This window comes from Artemia sp. Qi Xiang Cuo, chromosome 5 (assembly GCF_049724085.1).
Source record: "Artemia sp. Qi Xiang Cuo chromosome 5, ASM4972408v1, whole genome shotgun sequence".
Taxonomy (NCBI): domain Eukaryota; kingdom Metazoa; phylum Arthropoda; class Branchiopoda; order Anostraca; family Artemiidae; genus Artemia; species Artemia sp. Qi Xiang Cuo.
Window position 1 is genome coordinate 14,386,131 of NC_142798.1, and position 19,507 is coordinate 14,405,637.

Consider the following 19,507-nt stretch of genomic DNA (forward strand, 5'->3'; position numbering starts at 1 on the left):
TACACCAATTCTTGGATTGCGTGAAACTAATTAGAACACAAAGAGACACGTGCAGCGTTTGATGTGCACGCACAAATATTTTTTACTTTGCTCTTTTCGAGGAAAAATCACTCTTTTTGGGCCTCTATTTTCAATCATAAAGAAATATTGCTCGCTAGCGATCTTGTTTGGTATTTCGATGTAATTTAAAAGTTGAACACGCTGGGTTCTCAAAACAAAGATGACTGACCAACAACAAATAGCTACTCCTCAGCACGAAAGTGCTTTACCCTTACCACCAATTCAGTACATTAGCCTTTACAGTGATGAAAACATAAGGAGAGGCAGATCATTACCTCCACCATCTATACCTAGAGATGGGTATCAAATGTTTGGATTTCCTATGAACATGGATGATGCTGTTATTAGACCTTTAGAAAGTCAGGTAAAATAGAAATTATCGGTAAAATTCTACTTTAGTTACTTTTGACTATCTTGGAAAGGGGTTAGGTTAAGAAAATGAAACTTTCAGGGATGGGTCTACAGGCTAAAGTATGTCCTGGGAAGATATTTTGAAGTACTCACCTCCACTCCTTCTCCCTCTAGAGGGTCCTGACCTTTGATGACCTTTAAAAATATGTGAGGTATAGAAGTGAAACCTTGCAAACCTTGCTTGGGATTGTTTTCAGCTTCACAACTTTGCTCAATCCCAATTTATAAGGTTTTAAAGATATGCAAATACATTTCCTAAATTTTGAAAATAAACTATTTATATGTCTTAAAATTCTGCTCAAATAACTGAAATTGCATTTTCAGAGCTAAAACCAGAGAAAAAGAAACTGATAACTGAAAATTAAGGTAAAATGTTGTTTTGTCAAAATTTCAATAGGTATAGACCTGTCATGTAGGCAAATTTCATGACCTTTAGAGGGAGAAGGAGTGAAGGTAGGTACTTCAAAATACCTTCCCAGTACATACTTTAGCCTGTAGACCCATCCCTGAAAGTCTCATTGTCCTAACCTAACCCCTTCCCAAGATAGCCAAAAGTAGCTAAAGTAGAATTTTACCGGGTAACAAACTAGTAGGCTATCCAATTGAGCAAAATTATGTAAAACTAAAACCCTCACATCTTGTTACCAAAGAGGAATTGAGAAGGATTGGGTATATTAATGAATAGCTAAAAGTCTAAGCTATGCATCAATATGGTTATTATTCAAATTATTTAAGATCAACCACTTGAAACTAGGCTATTAGTTTATTGACTTACCTGCTGGGACCTCTTTTTGGAAATGGCAATTAGCCTATCCTATTTTGATGTATATATCCATTTAGTGTTTCAGTTTTATTCATATATTAAAAGAAAGCTCATTTTCTTCTGATTATAGAAATGTAACTTATTGCTTGATATTTATTCTATAAATCACAAATATTTAAATATAATTTTTCTTTTCAATTGCTTTTCAAAACAGAAACCACATTTTCAATTTATGCTGACAAATCATTGGTGAAAATTTGACCAAGAAGGTAGGTTTTTGTTACTGCCCTCACATTGCTTCATGTTGTTGTAAAAAAGGTCCAAAAACCCATTGCTATTTTTCCAGAATGCCAAAGAAAATTAGTCTTTCCCAAAAAGAGGTCTTTTACCCTATACAAGGTCTGAAAATCATTTTCAAACCCTATGCTATGTCTAACCTTCTCTTAAAATTCTTTCAACTCTTAAGATTTGTATTATCACTACCAACATCCATAGAGATTCACCAATTTCTGGATTTTTCAAATCAATAGGCTAGTAGGTCTAGCCTAGTTCTAAAGCCTTGAGGCTATGCTCCTTTTAGGCTAATTGCAATTAAGAGTAGGCTAATATTAAGAGAGAGAGTAGTAAAATATATTTTGCACTTAGATATAATAATTTTTCAAGTAGAAGTTTGTCCCTTGGGTACAGTATTTACATGCAGCCTGAAGATTTAAAGTATGTTTTGCCATGTGAGACTGGTTTGGTGCATTGTAAACCAGAATTTTTTTTTTCAATTTTTCATCTTAATTGCCAAGGGCTAAATTCAAACTATAGCTTTATGGAAGGTTTAGCTAATATTTTTGTTTTTCAGGTGACAGCTTTAACTGGGATATGGCTTAGTACTTATAATTCAAAGTTGCTTGTTTTAAAGAGATATAATTTTTACACAAAAAAGTAGACAATTACACCAACATAGTGACTTTGCTGTATATATTAAGTCAGGTGTTGGAGTGACTATTTAGAGCAATTTAACAGTGTATAGGGAGATGGTGTTGAAGTCACCTGTACTTCATGTTTCATTTTGGAGACCCTGGATCAAAAATTCCCTCCCTTCCCAATAATAAATCCTATAGCCTATATAAAAATGAGCTACTTGTATAACTTAGAACATCTATTGCCAAAGAGCTGTGGGGGGGCATCAACCTTGGAGGCATAGATATTTGACCTTTTGACTACTTTAAACAAGATGAACATCTCAAAATTTTTATTAGATGTCTTTGGGGAAGGGCATGGGAGGTGAGTTTAGTTACCCTCCAATCTTTTAAATATTAAAAAAAAACTCTAGAACTTTCAGTTTCCAATCAACTGAGCCTCATTCAAATTTAATATGGTCACTCCTTCCATATGAAGCAGCCCTAAGGAAAAAAAAATAATACATCAAAGGCTTGTTGCTCTTACCTGTAGGCAATGCTAGAGTTTCACAAAAAAACTCCTCTGATTCACAAAAAAAACTCAATTTCATTTTTCTGACTAGCCCCTCCCCCTCTCTCTATTGTTCCCAGAAATAGCCCTAATAATTCATTTATCCTTTAATTGATCTCATTATACATTATAGGTTGTCTGTTGAAATGGGTTTTGCAGTTTTACTGGATGAAATTTAGTCTTGTGTAAAAGTAGAATTGTGATCATAAATATTATTTGAAATTATTTTAAAAAGTGGATAATAATATAAGGAAGCTTGATAATTTAGAAAGAAGCTATTAGTAGATACACATTGTATATTTTAAAGTAAGAATTTATTATTTCTTTTAGTTTCATGTATATTCCTTGAGCTATATCTGGGACCATCAGGACAAATGGGTGTGTTATCAGAAAAGTGGCTAAGATCATTTAAAATAGCACAAAATAAGAAATCTAATGGTATTACTTTTATTTTATTACCATTTTTTGTAACTGTCCAGTTTTACTTTAAAGACAGTTATGTCTATTTATCTTCTTTTGATTAAAAAAAAAATGATTTTTTGTCTCTGAATGGTTAAGCTCTGTCATCATCAGCAGATCATAAAATCTCAACCAATCAAGATAAGTGGTAGTCTGTGTGGATTAAAAAAAAATAATCTGGGGCATATAGCAGAGCATTGTTTTTGAACAAATAGCTCTTGTAGCATGAAGAAGTAATTTGAACAAGATGCTCTTGTGGCATGAAGAAGTAATTTGAACAAATAGCTCTTGTGGCATGTAGTAGAAGTAATTAATGATTTTTCAAAAACCTGACTCAGCTCAAAAGTTTCATTATGTTTAAATTGATTTTTGTAAGGAGTTTGGCAAGGTTTTAATGCCTCTGTTATTGAAAAAAAATGCTAAAATTATAGGATTGGATACATAGCTCTGGCTTGGATTATGAATTACTTAATAGATAGGTCACAAAACATTAGGGTTGGTGAGGTGATATCAAGAGCTGTAGCATTCAGAGTTGAGTCACCCAGGGTAGTTGCTTGGGATAAGTCTTATTTTTTCTTTTCATTAATATTCAGCTTGGGCAATCTAAATTGGCATAGTTAAAATGTTTCAGATGCTGTAAAGCATTATGAGGACATCTCCTTTGAAGTTGACATGGCTCTTCAGCAGAAAAAGCATTCATTAACTGGCATAATTTGAATTCAATGTTAGTTAATCAGGAGAAATCTCATGCTTGTAATTTATCTTGTGGAATCAGTAGCATACCTGTATCTCACTGGCTACCATAGAAAAAGAGGTGTAGCACAGTAGCAATGCTACTTGGCAGTTTTCATGGCCTAGTGAAATCTGTTGGCAGATTTTGCAGTTTTTTGAATTATATTACTGACAGCTTTGGAACTTTTTTCCATACCTACTCACTGGTGATGTAGAGACATGGTTTTTTGATTCTATCAGGGATCCTTGTATTATTTTTGATAACCAAATGATGTTTGATTACTAAATATCAACTGTGGTACATAAAGCAGACTATAGGTTACTTTGTATCAAAAGAATGCTCAAAAGAATTAATTTGTGTTGTTGAAGACTGCTCATCTGTTGGGTATCAAACAAAAAGATCTGAGTCATGGATCACTGAATATTTGTAAAGCATCTAAATTTGTCCCCTTTTGAAACATTTACCTTATGAACAAAGGTTAATTAGTCTGAGCCTACCCTCTTCACAATTCAGGACAGATAGAATAGATTTGGTTAACACTTTGTGAATTGTTGAAGTTTGTGAGAATTTGTCTTGTAGTGATTTCTTTCAGTTTTGTCATTATTCACCCACATGGTAGAACTCATTAAATTTGCACCAGTCAAGTTTTTAGGGAAAGTTGAACTTTGTAAGATTTTCCAATAATTCCTGGAAATTGTTGTCTGAACATGTTGTTTCACCAAGTAATGTTGTAACAGCTTTTGTTGGAACCTCTTTTATGAAAGGCAGTATGTGAAGCCTTAATGTTTATGGTGATTGTATGGTATATTGTGTCCTTTTTTTAGTATTAAGTATTTGTTTTCTTTTTTAATGTTATAAGCCTATGGGATATATCCTTTATGGATTCAAAACCAATTCTTGTTTATTGTGTCAAGAATGTGTCTTCCTCTGTTTTCCTTGTTTATTTTGTTGCCATCTGCTCGGATTTTGGAAGTGTGCTTATACTTCAAGAAAAAAAAGTAATAAAAAAAATTTATAGAAAGTGAATTGATAAGATAAAATAACTTTGTTGACCAAATTGGCAAATGTTACCACAGGTACATCATGTATGTTGTCATCAATGAAATAACATTCATGGGTAAATCCATGAAATAAGTTACATCAAATACTTACTAAGGCATTATCAGAAAGTATTGACTAAAATAAGGAGTAAATGATTTATAATATGTGGTGGTGCTAGAAGCTGGGCAAAGCTTTTGTTGTAGACAGTCTTTTTTGATTTGTATGAGTAACAGGCTACATTAAAGTTCTTGAAGATGTGCTATTAAAGTGATATCTGACATGCAAGAGCTTTCCTATCCTGTAAGACTGTCAAAGCTGAATCTCCCTACAATTGTTTACAGGTGAAATAGAGGGGATGCCATTTTAGCCTTTAAGTTATTGAGGGCTAATATTCTCCCAGCATTATTTCCTACTGTTGGTACCAATTCAAAAACTAGAGGTCATCACCTGAAACTTGTCAAGCAGTCTACAATTTCTAGTGTCCATACTCAATTCTTCTCAACATGTATTGTCAACAATTGGAACAAACTATCTGATGAAACAGTTACTGCTGAATCCGTTGATGTTTTTAAACAAAGGCTAGATGCTGGGTGGTCCTCCAGAGAGTGTAAACTCAATTGGGATGGTACTGAAGATGGAACAGCACCTGGTCACCAGTGAACCTTGCATACAACTAGTCATAATTCCAGAGCTCTACAAGGAGAAATCCTTAGATTGCTCCTAGCTGCAATTTAAGGTAAGTGTTTGGTCCTTTGATAGAATGATTGTTAAGGTTGGGTAATTAACCATGATGATCTGGAGAGTAGAAACATTTTAGTCAACATTGATCTTTCAACTCATGTCCATGACTGTCAAGGAAATTCAAGTTCTGTTGTCAAGGGAATTCAAGTTCATTGCGTGTTGAGTAGTTTCATGTCCATAGCATAATTTTTACTGCTATTTTTTCTTCCATTTCAAGTCTGTTTGTCTGATTAGCCCTGGATGCCATGCTGGGCATGCATATTCAAGCAAAGATCTGTAGTACATGCAACTGTTGTACACAAACTTTAAAACCCCAATTGGCATACCAAAAATATTACAGCCTTTGATTGCAAAAGAGAGCTTCATCACCACACAGCTATAGTATTAATGGTCCAGGTTCTAGAATCTGGTGTTGAAGTCTCTCAATAATGATGGAAGTTTAAAACCCATGTGATCAGGATTTTTGTTTTGTCTAGTCATTATTTTGGTTGTGACTGCAACAACTAAGCTCTAAGTGACTTCTAAGCTCTAAGTGACTTCTAAGAATTAAAATTTCATGAGAGTTTAGAGGAACAACTTGTAGTAAAGTAAGTCAAATTATGGTTTCTAGTATTAGAGCTAGAAGAGCTCTACCCTTGGTTAGATATGACCCTATAGGTCCAACCAAATTTTACTTTTAAGCCTAGATTACTGCTAATTCCTTGGTGATGATATTAGTTTACTTGGAAACAAAGAAATCCCAGTAATTAGATCAAAACAAGAAAAAAGTTGCCCAGATTCTGTATTTAAGTGGGATTCTATTTTTAGGGTTCTCTCCTTGTATCTTTAAGTGTTGCTTATCTCCTCAGGTGTCTCTTTGTCTAACCTTTTGGGTTGAGTGAGACAATTTTGTTTTCAAAGTAATGGGAGCTGTTATGCGCTAGAAACACATTTTCACATGTAGTTCCATTTTAACTTAGTCCAAAACTGTCAAGATTAACAGTATAATCTTATTATTGATGTTACTCTGACTTCCTGTTGCACAGAAAAATGTTTTGGGACATGGTAAATCACAGCATAATTTTTTAAAGCTTTAAAAACAAAGAGTTTTTTTTATTTAGTATCAAACTAAGTTTTGTCTTCTATAATACTGAATTTTAATTGACATGCCAAAAATTCATATTAGCTTTGAGGCTAGAAATTTTATTGTATATTATCATCCATGCTTGTGCCCTAATGTATTACATTTCATGTAAAAAAAATACAAAAATGATGATTGATTCAGCAAAATCACCTTCATTACATTTCAGAGATGTAAATATTGATGTGCAGTTATCATAACTACTAGGAGAGCAACAGGAGGTATTGAAGAGGGGACAGCCCCCTCATATATGTAATCATCTCTGTTTGTTTTAAGTTTTGATGCTGCTCCTTACTTTCAGTTGAAAAGAAAACTTTTTATTTAATTTCTCATCATTTTTGAATAATTCCGGGAAATCCACCCCCCCCCCCCCTCTCCACGGAAAATTTCTTCCCCCCACAGAAAATCCCTCCATGGTAGGTCCTCTGGAAAGTTTCTTGCAGACAATTCCAGGTCAGAAATTTTTCTTAGTGCACTTAAAGTTCATCCTGCTGAAAATCCCCTCTTGGGGAAATTCTCCAGGGGAAAACTCTAATTTAGAATTTCTTCCATGGAAACCCCCCCTCCTAAGGAAAGATACTCGAGAAAATTCCAACCTGGTAAAAAATTTCCCCTGACAATTGCTCTTAACATCTCCACATGTGAAATTGAATCAGCAAATAGAAAGTAAGCAAATAAAAAGAATTGCAGGAATTCTAGCAAGTGTTGGAATTCTGGTGAATTCAGTATAAAATATCCCATGGAAAGTTCACCCCCAGGAAACTTCTCCCCACAGCAGAAAATCCCCCCACCCCCCAAAAATGTCTGTATTATTCCCAATATCAAATACTATAAGCCTACATAAACAATGGGCAAATTTCATGACTTACATATTTTTTCCCAGGGGCTCTGGGGGGTCATGTTACGCCTAAAAGCATAGTTACTGGACTTTTTAACTATGCTGAACAAAATGGATGTCTCAAAATTTTGATCAGACAACTTTGAGGAAGTAAGGGGGGTGAGGAGGGGGATGGTTGCCCCCAATCTTTTTGGTCACTTAAAAGGGAACTAGAGCTATTAATTTCTGTTTGAATGAGCTCTTTCTTGATATTCTAGGACTATTGGTTCAATGCAATCACCCCTGGGGGAAAAATAAACATGCATCATTTCTTCTGGCAAAAAATACGAAATTCCCCATTTTTACAGATAAGTGCTTGAAACTTCTTCAACAGGGCTCTTGGATACGCTGAATCTGGTGGTGGGATTTTCATTAAGATTTCTTGAATTTTAGGGAGTGCTTCCCCCCCCCCCTTTTTTGAAAATCTGGCAAATTTTCCCAGACTTGTAGCTTTTGATTTATAACATTCAGCTTAATAAATATTATATATTTGGAATCAGCATACAAAGTTGGTTCTTTTTATATATCTATTGATATCAAAATTCTGTTCTTTAGAGTTTCAATTACTATTGAGCTGAGTTGCTCCTTACTTACATTTTGTTGCCACAAACTGTTTGATTAGCATTTTGTTATCAGGTTAAGAGGCATGACGTGCTGAGCAGTAGGATGTACAACCAAAATTAGCTGCACTGCTGTTTCTTATTAAAGTTTGATAAAGTGTTATGTTTTAACTTGTATTGTTTGTTTATTGGTCTTTTAGTCTATAATTTTCAAGTTAAAAATAACGTCATTAATTACTAACTTATAAAACTGCTTAAATGGTAAAACAAAGTACATAGTCAAGGTGTAGACATATGGTTCAAAATGGACAGAGGATCTTCTTTGAGTGTGTCAACGATGTTGATAATAATCTTCATAAAAAAACTATCCTTTGTCCACTTCTATTGAATATATTTTGTTATAATATTTGGCATTTAATGTCAATTGCTGCTTATTTGGCTACCACACAGGGAAATGTGTAAGTCTTAAACTGAATTTTCAAATCCTGTATGCTAAAAATAATGAATACATAGGCGTTCATAGGTCTTCCTTTGAGAGAAGGAGGAGTGCCAGATAATGTTTTTGTGGATAAAACATTGGTAAGGCTCAGCGTTGACTTCAAAATTTCCAAATTTAAGCCTAAAGGGCTTGGCACACGTAGCTGATTTCGGGAACTGATTTCAGCATCAGTGGACAAACGATAGCGGTAAGAAAAATTTGTTGAAAGAAAAATTTATTGCACGAGATTTTCAAAACAAAGAATCATGGACACAAATAGTCTACTGGAGTTTATTAATAGTTGCATGATTGATCTCAGCTTAGTTCTCAGTTTAGTTCTCATCTCAATAGTAGGTTCTTTCACCACGGACATCTCTGGCTGACTATTTATTTGTATCCCTATTTTTTGTGATGATCATGATGAAAATCGGCGCTGATTTTGTAAATCGGCGCCGAAAACTAGAAAATTTTCAAGCTCAAATCGACGTCGATTTATTTTAAAATCGGCGCTGATTTGGAAATCAGTTCCAGAAATCAGCTACGTGTGCCCAGACCTTAAGAACAAAGTACTTTTTATTATTTATTTGAGGCAAATACCTAGTTTTTTCCTAGGAATATCCTTTAAATCAAAATTGGGGACTCTCTGTCCCACTCCTGGTTTTAAGTTCTTAAGGTAATTAATTTGGATATAATTTGATACCTTTTTGCCATAGATTCTTTAATCAAAACTATGGACCCTCCTCTTCAAATGTTACACCCTTTCTTTTATTTTGTATTTCATATTTCTCTCATCAATTGATTTTTGTAGATATCTTAAGTTGTATTTTGACAAAAAAAAACTTTCTTATGTTAATTCTATTATTTATTGCAGAAAATTCGGCGTTTGCACCCTTCTAATTATGATCACAGAAGGGAACTGAAAAAGCTGAATCATTCAATTTTGGCAAGCTTCCTAGACCTTCTTGACATTCTCATAAAATGCCCAGAATCACCTAGGAGACAGGAAAAACTTGAAGATATCACATTGCTGTTTATTCATATGCACCATCTAGTGAATGAATTCAGACCTCATCAGGTTTGTTATTTTCTTCCTTTTTTGTATACCTAACTGTCTTTTAGGTGGTTACAGGAGGCGCAGAATGCTTGCTTTTTCACAATATGCTCAGGGAGTTGTGCAATCAATATTTTATGCTGGAGATCTTAATCCCATCCAAAGAAAGGTAGACCTTTAGTGTAACCTATTACCTTATATCTTATTAGTGTTCCCACAATGCTCTACAAGCTTTTTGAACTAGTATTGAATGATGAACTAGAGGGAAAACTCATCCTCGGCAATTTGGGCCCAGAAGTTGCAATTGCGTTTATCGATCCCAATGCTTCTGGTTATCAACTTGTCCTGGGAGCACTGTTCATCAGCATACTTTTGATGTCATTGCCCACACCACTATGGTGCTCCAAACTGCAAAAATGGATGCCAGCTCTACAATCAGTAGACAACTAAGTAATATATACTTGAGTATTAATATCCAGATCAAGATCTCAAAATCCAGAAATAGTCTTCCTGTTACCCACAAAAGACAAGTTCCTTTTTGTAAAGAAGCCAGGCTGAAACTGTCACTTCCTGTTTTCACAATTACTTTTTGAATGCACAGGGAAAATGCCCTAGATCTTGAATTCCTAATGTCATCAGCATATCTTTTGTCTCATGGTACTGATGATATCCTCAGTTTAAGTTAATATCCTGCAGCCTGCTGATTATATTTCAGAAACTTGTCCCATCTAATCTGATGAATAGTATAATCTCAGCCAACCATTCAACTCAAAAGTAATTCTTTTTAATCACCATAGCAGTTATTCATCTCAGACTGACTGCATCTACGGCTATTAAGATAGTTGACTGCATGTTACACCTAGGGTTCTTATCAGCACCTTTATTTGCCATATTTCAGTTGTTCACATGTCTCACCAAATATTTACCTCCCATGCTTCAGTTTTTTTTTTCCAAGGAACTTCGTTTCAGCTTGGCGGTCTTTACAATGCTGTTCTGCTGCCTCATAGCATGTATAATGCCTTTCTGGAGGAATACCTGATAAATAGAAAATCCATTTTACAAAACACTTTTGAAATATTGGATGCGCAGCTGGAGATTGATTAATAAATAGTCATTGATTAAATAATAAAATATAAGTACATTACCAAGTATATTATTAATTTTATGATATTCTAATAATAAATAATAATTTATTCAATAAAATTAATAAAAATATAACATAAAAAATTCATGAAAAAATATAATATAAGAATTAATAAATAGAAGTAAATTATAAAAAGTATTAATAAATGACTTAAAATAAATACAGCCGAGTAGACGTAGAAATCACAGTTTTAAAACTTTGTAAAACCTTAAAAAGGAAATAGCAGGTTGCCTGTGTTCTAGTGTTCCGATTTGATCTATTGCTGAATTTTCAATTTATTTATTTCGCCATGTATTAGGCTACACTTCCATGCTGTTGTTTTGTTCGTGTTAAGGTTTTTTGTTTGTTTTTTTCTTCACTCGTTATCTGTCTTCTTTTATGTTTTTGCAGATGGGTTTTCGAATAAATTAAAATCAAATAGAAATTTTCTATAAGCTATTAAAGGTTTTTGTATATCCCTGAATTTCGCCAAAAGCTCTTATGAGCAAGTATTGCTACCTTTTTTGCTGGGTTTGTACTTTCTAGGGCACTTGAATTTAGTCTGTGTTGATTGTTCGCCGACAAAACAAATTACATGGTTCAGTGAGCCAAATTTTAAATTCTAAAGGTTGCTATTCACGTTTTTGGAAGAAACATTTTTTTTAAGGCCCTAGGGAAATATCAATAGTTCTGTCAGTTGACCTTGGTCCAAGTCAAAGGGAAAAAAGGTATACGCTGGGAATAGTAATGTTTCAAGAAAGGAATGTCAGCCCTTGAAATTAAGAGAAAAAATATTTTCCGGTTCAAGTTATAGGTCCAATTTAAAAAATAAATCGTACATACAAATTTTAACAATCCAAAAGGCGAGCTGGTAAATGTTCAAGCAAAATAAGATTAAAATCTTCTAGGAGACAGAAATAGAACAGATAATGAAAAGAAGGACAGGTTAAAGAAGCAGAGAGAACAGAAGCATTGCATATGGAAAAATAAAGGAAACAAGAAAGGAGAATAAAACCAATAGAAAGACAGACCAAATGACAAAATCTAAATGAAATGCAACAAGGGGGGAAATTAAAAAGACGCCTCAGCTCACTGGCAAATCTCTAAGCATAACAATTGAAAGTAATGCAAAAAATTATGGCAGAGTTAAATTTCATAGAGAAATGGCATGCATAATAGCCAAATTAAAAACCCAAGCCTTTGATCTGCAAGGGACCCTAAACCAAAGGGACAAAAATGCTGTCATGTCTCTCAAGTTTTTCATCACTCTCACCCAGTTGATTTTAATTCAAAAATCAATGGAGTCAACTCAAAAATCTTGGTCACCTCCATTGCAATTCTAGTAGGATTTTCCAGTAAACAAAGTTTATTTGATTTACCCTTACTCCATGCATATCCTCCTCGATTCAGCCTTAGGATGGACCCATCAACAAGTGCAATGACATCATTTTTATGCAATTCTGAAAAAGGGTTATGCTAGCTTTGCCTCTCACTGAAACTATCTGTCTTGGCTTTACTCCAATTAATCTTTGCTCTCAAGTTTGTCATTACTTTCAGCAATTTGATTTTAATTTAGAAATCAATGGATGATTATCATTAGAAGAAGAAATAATTAAGCACAGTTGAACTACTGGAGGTAGAGTATCTTCGAAGACTGAGTACGTCAGTTTTAAATCTCGTTTTTAAAAGTTCTTTTTAATGATTCATTGCCAATCTATTCTAAAGACCAACTGTTAGGTAAAAACATGGAAAAGAAAAGTTGCTTTTATTTGCATGAGGTTGAGCAGTTTTAAAAAGTAGAAGTGATGCATTACTATTGCCCCATACTTCCTCAAGTCTCACAATCTTAGACGTACCACACGTACCATTGAGAGCCTGATGGTTCAGATCCTTTCTACAAATATGGAATGAGGAATTTACTGTCTGATATTTGCATGTTTAGGGGGTAAAGGGGCTCTCTCAGTATCTGTATAGTGGTAGCTACATAGCTCTACTACTTTACCCCACGAGGGCTAAATAGTTTATATTGGAAGGCTCATCATCCTGAGCAGAAGAAGAAGAACACAACAACGTTAAGAAAAACATGGGACAACAACAACATGGAAAAGATTGTTCAACATTTCAAAAAAAAGGAAAGAATTAACTCTATAATGTACCAGGTTGGGTAAAAATTGTAGCTTGGGGCTAAATTTGACCTCAAAAAGGAAGAAAATAATCAATAAAAAACAGAGTGGAAAGAATTAACTCTGTATGACATAACAGGCTGGTTTAAAATTATAGAACTTATATGTGTAATTTGACCTAAAAAGAGAAAATAATCAATGTAAATATTCGAGTTTTTTACCTGGTTAATTCAAGAGATAATGTCATTGTTCGAAAGGAAAGAAAACTAAAAAAAAATTTCATGTTTCCTTAATATTGCTTTTTGCTTATTTTTTTTTACTGTTGATATAAATGTTTAGGGCCTTTGCTAAATGCCCAAGACAATTATGGTATTTGAAACTAGTTTGGCAAGCAGTCCTAAATTTGACAAAGGCGACTAATGTTTTCCAAAAATAAGTATTTTCTCTGGATTCAAACTTGCTTTTGGATAGAAAATTTGATCAATTGATTTGGTGAATTGCTAGAGCCGAAACTGGCACGCGGTTTGTTAGTGGCGTAACTAAAAGGGAAAGCTTCTCTTAAGATTGGTACTTAATAGTCAATGGCCCAAAGTCATGAAGCCCTAAATTTACCCCGCCCCCGTATGTTTGGAACAAACATGTTCAAATCCCAAAATTGTACCAATTATGTTTACGATTAGGGTTTGTGTGACATTTCAGATCCTTGGGAAATACCAGTAGTTCTGTCAGTCGAACCTTGATCCAAGTCAAAGGGAAAAAAGGAAACGCTTGGAATAGTAATGGTTCAAAAAAGGAACGTCAGCCCTACGAAATTAATAGAAAAAATCGTTTGTCAACTACAAAAATGCAAACTTTCAAAAGAAAAATTATCAAAATAATAAAGAACTAATCGGCATGGAGCAATAATGATATTGAAACTGTCAAGGTATACAATTGCGATTTACTTCTCTTTTTTTCTTATTTTTTCTTTCTTTTCTTTCTTATCTTTTTTTCTTTTTTTCTTTTTTTAGTTGTTGATCGATGCAAAAATATAGATAACGGGTAATGTACCTGATACTGATGGGCTACTATTCCACCAACACCATCTCACCAGTCTTTTTTTTTTTTCATCAGTTATTAGCCGTCGTTTTTACTTTTTAGATTCTTGATAGTTGATTAACCAACAGTATTTTCTTTGGGGCAATTAAAATTAAGTAGTAATATTGTTTACATAGAAATGAAATTTTTGAAACCTCAAGTTCTATCCATCTTAAATTGATATACACTCTTAAATTGTTAGTACATCATAAGTCAAACTTTCTTTATCTAAAGTTGAAATCATGTTTTAAGTGCCAGGGACTGGTAAACTACCATAAAGAATATATTCAATACTATAAAGTTTGTTATATGTAGTACTGGTATTTATATACCTGGTATTTTTATTTATAAGATAAAGACGTTTTTTTAGTTGCTGGTTTTGGGTACATCATCTTGTTTTTTTTCTCTTAATGTCGTTGGCCTGGAAAGTCTTTTTTTTTATTGTTTTTCTTATTCTGTGGTTACCATGACTGGTCGTTTCAGCTTCTTCTTGAGTCATTCATAGATTTATTGTTTGTCTGAAGGATCAGGGAATTAAAGGGTGGCATCCCCCTCGTATGGAGGGTCATTTTTATTTGTCCTTGGGTTTTAAACCCCTCTTTTTAATATCACCCGAAAAAGTATTTGATTTTAATATGTTAAATATGTAAGCGATTTATTAATACATTTTGTTTTGTTCTTTTATTCCATTTTTGATATAATTGGTCATTTCAGCAATTCACAGTATGAAATTGTTAATAACTAACGAGAAAGAAATCTATGATGGTCAGTCAAGGAGTTTCGGATCTTGCGACTGATGAGAAAATTTACTTGCCTTTTACTCCTGAACTATTTTTTGCTTTTGACATAAAAATTGCCAACCTTAATTTGTATATTGGCCCCTTGAAAATAAAAAAAATAATAATTGTCTTTGTTAGTCTATATACGATATTAACGGAACTTAAACTTGCAATTTTTTTACTTTGCTATGATTTTTCGATGAACTGTGCCAAACATTTTGCAAATTAAAAAAAAAGTAAATTACAGTTGGGAGAAATGAATTGCAACCCTGATTCAAACATCATTACAAAATGTATTGGATGCTAAAATAAGGATATGACTTTAAATTATGCTATTTTGGTTAAAAATAATGCACAACACAGGTCACGTGTCATATGGTGTAATCTTTGCTATTTCCTGCACATGTCACGTGTCATATGGTGTAATCTTTGCTATTTCTAGCACAGGTCACGTGTCATATGGTGTAATCTTTGCTATTTCCAGCACAGGTCACGTGTCATATGGTGTAATCTTTGCTATTTCCAGCAGTATCAAGGCTGGTGTGTATTCATGGTTTCTTTCAATTTTTTACTTTGATTTATAGGACTGAATGTGAAAAGTGTTTTGAAAAAAAAAGTTGGTAAAACTACTTTTTAATACCAACGAAAATTATGACAAAAATATGGAAGTTGATGGCCCCCTCCTCCACTGACATTTGTCTGCTGGCCCTCCTTTGGAAAATTAAAAAAATGAAATATATTGTTTTGTGTTTCCAACCCCTTCCCCCCCCCCCCAAAAAAAAAAAAACAAACTGCTCACCCTTCCCCTCCCCTTAAGGGTTGAGAGTAATGGCTAATTAGTCTCTGTGAAAGACTGAGTTGAAATGATAGACTCAGTAAATTCTACGCCTTTTTGCTTTGATCTTTGAAACCCCTATGCCTCCAAAAGAAAGAAGTTTTTAATACGTTCGATTGGAAGTTAAACAGATAAAGTGAAATTTTGAATTCATTCAAATATACTAATTTTTTCTGACAAAAATTGTAATTGCTTCAACAAGTCTAATATAATCAAATCTTGCTGTTACATTTATGAAAAGAGTTACGTTTTTGGAAAAGTGAGTTATTTCTTTAACATTTTTTAAACTTCTTGATTACTATTTCAATGTATTTTTATCCTGTAGGCCCGTGAAACGCTTCGAGTTATGCTAGAGATGCAAAAAAGACAGCGAATTGAAACAGCAGAGCGATTTCAACGCCATCTAGATCAAGCCATAGATGTACTCCAACAAGCAGCTCAAACGCTGCCAGATGAATCTCAGTTAGAATTAATGAACAAGCTCTTGATTCCCCAACAAGATATTCTTCGCGGTGAGGAGATTCCCAAGGATACTGATGTCAGTGGTTGTAGTATTAAAGATAAACTTATGTGTGATATAATTGATGCTATGTAACTATAGTTATCTATCGTTTATGTTTTTACATTGCTGTCACTGTTTTCCCTTAGTCTCTTAATCTGAGATGCTATTAGTGCCACTAGCTCCCTGCGCTATTTCTTCACATTACCTGCTAAGTTTGTAGTTTAGATAAGCAGGGAAAATAAATTTCAGTTTTAGTCTACGAGTTATCAGTTACTAAGATTTGCATGGATATTATTTTCGTTTTGGTTCTATTGTTTAATTATAAACGTTAATCGCATAAGAATCGGCATGAGCTAATTAAGATACGCTGGTGGTAGTCAATTGCCATTTGTTGATTCAGCTAAAATTTAGCTAAGTGCCAATGTTGATTCAGCTAAAAATTCATTTCGGCTTGAAGTGTTGGTACTTTTGTGTATCCTCCCGCGGGGAAAAATAAATAAAGATATCCCAAAAGCATGAAGAACTGGTAAAAATAGGTTTTTCAGTGTTTCAGAAGAGGAAGAAGGAGGGGTGCTGAGGTAAAAAAGCAGCAGCAGTTTTAATTTTAATGCAGCACTATTTAAGACTTTATTAAGCAAGCAGACAATTTCAAAGTAAATTAGTTCAGTGAGATTATTAACCTGTTGCGAAATTTCTCTGTAAGTAATAGTTATTCAAAATTCTTTAATTATTTAGAACTATGTTTTATAACAATCGAGTCTCCAAATTAGGCCTAGATTATTTTGGAAAACAAATAACAGTTCTAACAGGGATAATTCCTTTTATTAGACACTGAAAAATAATGAGGAAAATTCTGGATATCTCGGTGACATACACAGCGACCGTCATTAGCAGATAAACACCAGCAGATGAGCAGATAAAAAACCTATTTTGGAAAAATCTTGGCAGGTTAAGCGGATTTAACTGAATAGAGCTGGTCCTCCTACTACTACTAACAACTATCTGTAGCACCAAGCCGCCTGAGGTGAACACAGCTACGCATGCTCCTCCTTCATCCTAATCTAGTTAAAGCCTTTCTCTTTACACTCTCCCAAGAAGTTCCAATTCTCCCTAAATCCTTCCTTATGACCTCCTCTCACCCAGTTCCGGGACGACCTGGTTTTCGTTTTGTCCCAGATGTTTGGCTGAAAAGGACGATCTGTGGCAACCTGTTATCCTGCTTTTGCAGAACGTGTCCTAGCCATATCAACCTTTCTCTCAGGTCCGGTGCACCCCGCTGCCGTGCTACCTATTCATAGAAAAGTGATTTTAAAACATCACAGGAACTCTATGGCCACTTATAAACTTGCAGATGTCTCCCAAGAATGGCAGCTGAGAGTTTGGCATCACTTCTCTTTCACAGTGCTTCTACTATCCCCGAATTTATGGGGATTTTTCCAAAAATCTCTCTGTCTCCCTGGAAGGAGCGGCAAAAATGCTTGGGTCGAGAAGCGTCAAAGCTTTAAATTCGGCCCTGCTTTCTCTTATAACAGCCCTAGAAAGCGGAATAGAACCACATTTTCGTACAACTTACTGTTTTAAATTATGGTCAGTCAGACCGGTACCCAAAACAACTCGTCAAGACGATTTATTAGGAAAACGTCTAATAAATCTTCCTCCTTCTTTTGAAATGGCCACGTTTCAGAACCATAGTTAACCATTGTCATCACTCTAGCTTCTAGTATTCTAATCTTGGTTTGCCGCCTTTTCTTCCTATATAACTTTTTTAATTATGAAAAAGCACCCTGGATCTTCAAGATTCTACGTTTAACATCTTCACTGCATCCGACATCTTTATTAATAATACTACCAAAAACGGGTGAAAATAATAACCAAAAACGGGTGAGAAAACGAGGATTTGGTCAGCCAGTGGTAAAATATGAAGACGAAAAACCAGCAAATATTTCGACAAGGACCTTCGCCAAGTCGTCCTCGGTGATCAGAAAAAAAAAAAAAAAAAAAAAACAAGAAGTGTGGTCTTAGAAAGTATTTACGTCAAGTATTTAAACCAGACGTTTGGTAACACTGCTTCGGAATATCTTACCTTTGTATCTATGCATCCCACCTGTATCTATGCAACACTCGGTCAATAAAGTTATCAACTTGATCGATCTTTTCGTTACCCAACATCGCCTTCACTTATTCCCAGTCCAAGCGACTTAGTTGTCTTAACATCAATTTTTAAGCCAATTTTTGTGCCTTGAGCACTCAAAATATCAGATTTTTTTTTTTTGCTGACATTTTCATCTAGGATGTTCGAATCATCAGCATAATCTAAGTCTTGTAGAGGTTTGATGACAGAGTTAGGGATTGATTATCCCCTCCTATATTTAAAGTGCCTGAAAAGAAAAATTTGAATTTGGAGCGTGTTTCAAAGTATTTTAAGGCAAAATTGTAGATTAAAAGCTTTGCATGTTCTTGAAAACTAGTTAAGTTAGGCAAAGAATTTTGCAAAATTTGATTTTGAGCCAAAATTATGTCCTGGGGCAGTATTTTGAAGCTCAAAATAACTACCTACAAAGCTCTTAAAAACGCCAAACTTAAGAAGGCGGTAGTAATTTTCTTTTTAATCTTCTATGATTTGCAGATGCAGATGAAGGATGACAGTAATTGCATAGTTCCAAATTATCAACATGATACACGTTCTGCAGATGAAGGCCGACAGATTGTCCTTGTTTGTCAACCGAAAAGGGCTAAACCAAAATCGGGTCGTCCCCGAATGGGATAGGAGGATTTCATAAGGAAAGATTAAAGTTAAATGGGAACTTCTTGAGAGGGTGTAAAAATGAAGCCTTGAGTAGATTGAGATGGAGGAGGAGTGTGTGTAGCTGTGTTGGCCATAGACAGCTTGGTACTACAGTGAGTTGTTATTAGTAGTAGTATTTTCTATGCTTACTGGATTCTCGTATATTCCCACATTTAATTTGTTTCTCGTTTGCCTCTGATTATCAACATGATACACGCCTAACCCAACATCGAAATAAGTGCGTTATATACATTGTTTTTTGTCGTTTTTCTTCAAAATTTTTTATTTGGGCTATATAGATTATGGGAGTTTGTAGCAGAGGGCTTTGCATAAAAAAACGAAAATATGTTCCACCCTCTCACGACGCTAATTTAGATAGCTTGGTAAGTGACGCCCCAGCCCACTATGAGGAGGATTCACTCTCCTGTTGAGTCGAGTCCAGAAAAAAATAGGACATTGAGTAGGAGGGAGTTTATAGTGCTTTAACATTGCCATAATAGGCCTTTCAATTAATTTTCAATTTCATTT

The 19,507-nt window shown here is 34.4% G+C and overlaps 1 protein-coding gene across 1 annotated transcript; it reads left to right on the forward strand.

Moving 5' to 3' along the window:
- Nucleotides 1-201: 201 nt before the first annotated feature.
- MED7 (mediator complex subunit 7) lies at nt 202-18,204 on the forward strand. Its single transcript, XM_089089353.1, has 3 exons — nt 202-424; nt 9,576-9,779; nt 16,018-18,204. The coding sequence occupies exons 1-3, from the start codon at nt 221-223 to the stop codon at nt 16,285-16,287; spliced, it is 678 nt and encodes a 225-aa protein (XP_088945479.1). The 5' UTR covers nt 202-220; the 3' UTR covers nt 16,288-18,204.
- Nucleotides 18,205-19,507: the final 1,303 nt, after the last annotated feature.